This window comes from Myotis brandtii, unplaced genomic scaffold (assembly GCF_000412655.1).
Source record: "Myotis brandtii unplaced genomic scaffold, ASM41265v1 scaffold29, whole genome shotgun sequence".
NCBI lineage: Eukaryota > Metazoa > Chordata > Mammalia > Chiroptera > Vespertilionidae > Myotis > Myotis brandtii.
In genome coordinates this window covers 3,106,926-3,110,609 of record NW_005361075.1, presented here as the reverse complement: position 1 = coordinate 3,110,609, position 3,684 = coordinate 3,106,926, and the positions used below count along the sequence as shown (strand labels likewise).

Below are 3,684 nucleotides of genomic sequence, written 5' to 3'. Positions count from 1 at the left end.
TTTATTTACCTTCTATAATTGAAACTTTGTAGCCTTGAGAGGAGCTCAGAGCCAGCCAGGGCGGGCGGGAGGGAAGCTTGGCTTCCTCCATCACTGGAGCAACCAAGCTTCCTGCTCGCTCCAGCTCCGTGGCCCGCCGGCTGAAAGCAGGTATCTGGGGTTTATTTACCTTCTATAATTGAAACTTTGTTGTTTTGAGTGGAGCTCAGAGCCGGCCGCGGCAGGCGGGAAGCTTGGCTTCCTCCATCATTGGGGCAACCAAGCCTGCTTGCTCCAGCTCCGTGGCTGCCGGCCGCCATCTTGGTTGGGTTAATTTGCATATAGTTGCTCTGATGGGCTGGTGGGCGTGGCTTAAGGCATAGCAAAGGTACAGTCAATTTGCATGTTTATCTTTTATTAGTGTAGATAACCGCTTCCAAGTACATGTAATTGAGCCCCTGAAGCATTTTCAATTAAAGTTAGCTCAAGTAAAGAACACCAATTCTCAGGCCATAGTTTATAGGCCTTTCCTGGGAATAGGTTCTCTTAACTCACCAATGTCAAGAATTCTATCTCCAGGTCGGTTCCACCTCCAGCCCTCCAGCTGCTGGTGTTCAGTGTATTGTAACCGTCTGTCATGGAACACTACACGGAATATACTCTAAAAAGAAGCAACAAAATCAAATGATAATAGGATTCCTTTAAAATAAATGCTGGCAAACAAAAAATTGCAGGAGTCACCCCCAGTTGGTTTCTAGATACAACCTAAAATTGTTTTCCTTAAAACCTATTTCATTCTAAGACCCACACCATACCAAGCTCTAATTCAAGGTAAATTTTATAATTGCTCAGATATAATCTTTACAATGAACCAGTTCATATTTGCTGAAACATCAGTTCTGATGGTAACTAAGCATAAAGGACTCATATCAGAAGGATTTCTACATGCCCCTACTGCTATTATGTAATATTTGGCTTGGCTCTTCAGATGTACACCAAAAACTCACCAAGGCCCTTGCTTGCTAACCCGCCATATAAACTGTAAACACAGAGCAAGTAGCAGCTATTTCCGTCAACTTTACTTTTATTACGCTTACTTTTCGGAGGTGCCTATTAATATCCTTCTTATCACCTTTTACAGCTGCTGCCCAAACTCCTCTGTCCCACTTGTACTGTGAATTCATTACCATCAGTCTAGATCAGTGGTCGGCAAACTGCGGCTCGTGAGCCACATGCGGCCCTTTGGCCCCTTGAGTGTGGCTCTTCCACAAAACACCACGTGTGGGCGCGCATGTACAGTGCAATTGAAACTTCGTGGCCCATGCACAGAAGTCGGTATTTTGTGTGGTCTAGACCAGTGGTTCTAAACCTTCTGGCCCTTTCAATACAGTTCCTCATGTTGTGACCCAACCATAAAATTATTTTCGTTGCTACTTCATAACTGTAATGTTGCTACTGTGATGAATCGTAATGTAAATATCTGATATGCAGGATGGTCTTAGGCGACCCCTGTGAAAGGGTCATTTGACCGCCAAAGGGGTCACGACCCACAGGTTGAGAACCACTGGTCTAGACAAAGAAAACTGCTATTCGTCAACACTAGCTTCTGTTTTCCTTGCAAACAGACAAAGTATCCAAAGAGACGGGGGAACTTCTCTCAAGATCTCAAGGATGTTACTGTATTCCACCCGAAAAGAATTTTACTGAGCAGCGAAACTCTCCTGCCATGGAGTGGTAAGCCTTCTGTTCCTGCAGCTCTGAAAAATCTATGTGAATAGAGGGGCTCACTCTGACCCCACATTCTGCCAGCAAACTGTAGCAGGTAAGATATCACCAAGGCTTTTATGGAAGCAAAATAATATTACAAAGAGTCACTATAAAGGATGTTTATTCATTTTCTTTTACCTTCACCAACTTGCCATTAATTTCTGGAAGTTCTCCAAGTTTCCTGTTGTCTAGCATTCGGATTTCATAAGACTGTCCTGGAAGAAAAAGTAACTACGTATTATATTCATCATAATTAATATTCCAAAATTCAGAATGAAAAAATTCAGTTGAGAGGTTCATTGTGGCAGCAGGAAGTTGAATTTTAGGAGAGCAGTGTTCTCTGAAGAATCTAATGTATGGGGCCACCGCGCTTTTGTTGGATGGGCTGACGGACGTGGATCCTGGGGATGGGGAAAGAACTGTCAGACACATCCAGGCGTCCAGACTCAGGCAGGAGGCTCAGGGAAGAAGTGGATGCTCAGTGGACCTGGGGGCACCCAAGAGGGAGCTGGTGCCTGTGTGCTGTAAGAGGAATGAGATGAGAAACCCCTTACTCCCATGACACTATAGGCTGTGGCGGCTCCCCCCCTCCCCCAACAGTTTACCTACAGGTAAATTGAGGGGCCCAAAGTCGGATCCAAGTATCTAGAATAAGCTCTAGTGTTGGAGCAGCTAGAAAATGGTCCATGTGCGAATGTATACACCACTGCCCTCGCAATACCCTGAGGAGTATTCCTCTCAGACAGATCGTGATTTGGAATTACTGACTGATTAAAGATTCCTCTTTCTCCACACTCCTACTTCCAAAAAAAGGCATTTTAGCAACATTTTTGGAGCTTTGAAAGTAATGTTAGATTCTGTGTGGGATAAAAACATACGTAAGCCCTGGTCCCTTTCCTCAATTTAATGTAGCTGGAAGCCAAGCTATTTCCTGGGTTTAAAACCCGGTTCTTCCATTGTGTGTCCTTTTCAAATTTCTTAATCTTTGCCTCAGTTGCCTCAGCCTCAAAACAGGAATATTTAGTAATTCATCTCACAGGGCTGTTGAGAGGATTAAATGCCTTAATACATATAAAGCATGTAAAACGAGGCCTGGCACTTAATGAATCTATGACTGTAAGCTGTCATCATCGTCGCATTACTGCCAGCATCATCTAGAAGTGACACACTATAGAAAAAGAAGGGCTTCCAATCACTTAAGGACAAAGTAAAACTTAGTAACAACCTGTCTATCTTGAGAGAGTACAGATAGAATTTTTTTTCTTTTTCTTTTTTTTTAAGAAGGGAGATTGATAGGGAATTAGAAACAACAATGAGAAAGAAACATCGATCAGCTGCCTCCTGCACACCCCCTACTGGGGATGTGCCCGCAACCAAGGTACATGCCCTTGACCGCAGGCCGACGCTCTATCCACTGAGCCAAACCGGTCAGGGCTACAGATAGAATCTTATGAAAGTTTGTATCCCCCACAGTATCTTGTTTATGGATGTATGACACGTAGTTGTTAAAAGCAGGAACTTTCATAAATTAGAGGCAAAAAAAAAAAAGGAATAAAATTCAGTTGTTGAATACATAAAAATATAATATTATAGTATTAGTAAAAACAACTACAATCCTTTACTATATGCTAGGCACAGTGCTAAATGTTTTCATGCATTGTATCATTTAATTTACCCAACTCTCTCTAAGGTATTATCAATCCCATTTTTACAGATAAGTTTATGTTTTAGTCATATCATATGTTTTAGTCAAACATAGTCATATCAATTGATGCAGAAAAAGCATTTGACAAAATTTGACAAAATCCAACACCCTTTCTTTTTTTCCCTCAGCAAAGTGGGAATAGAGGGATCATACCTCAACATAATAAAAGCCTTATATGTCAAACCTACAGCCAACATCATACTCAATGGGCAAAAACTAAAACTATTTCACCT

General features: G+C 42.2%; 1 protein-coding gene across 3 annotated transcripts in view; it reads right to left on the bottom strand.

Moving 5' to 3' along the window:
• Positions 1 to 3,684, bottom strand: part of TFCP2 (transcription factor CP2) — a 47,167-nt gene that overhangs the window by 18,056 nt on the left and 25,427 nt on the right. For all 3 annotated transcript variants that reach the window (XM_005869247.2, XM_005869248.2, XM_014542131.1), the window contains exons 3-4: positions 1,885 to 1,961; positions 535 to 640 (exon numbers count right to left, since the gene is read on the bottom strand). In XM_005869247.2, the coding sequence (XP_005869309.1) occupies positions 535 to 640; positions 1,885 to 1,961 (183 nt within the window). The remainder of the gene's footprint in view (positions 1 to 534; positions 641 to 1,884; positions 1,962 to 3,684) is intronic.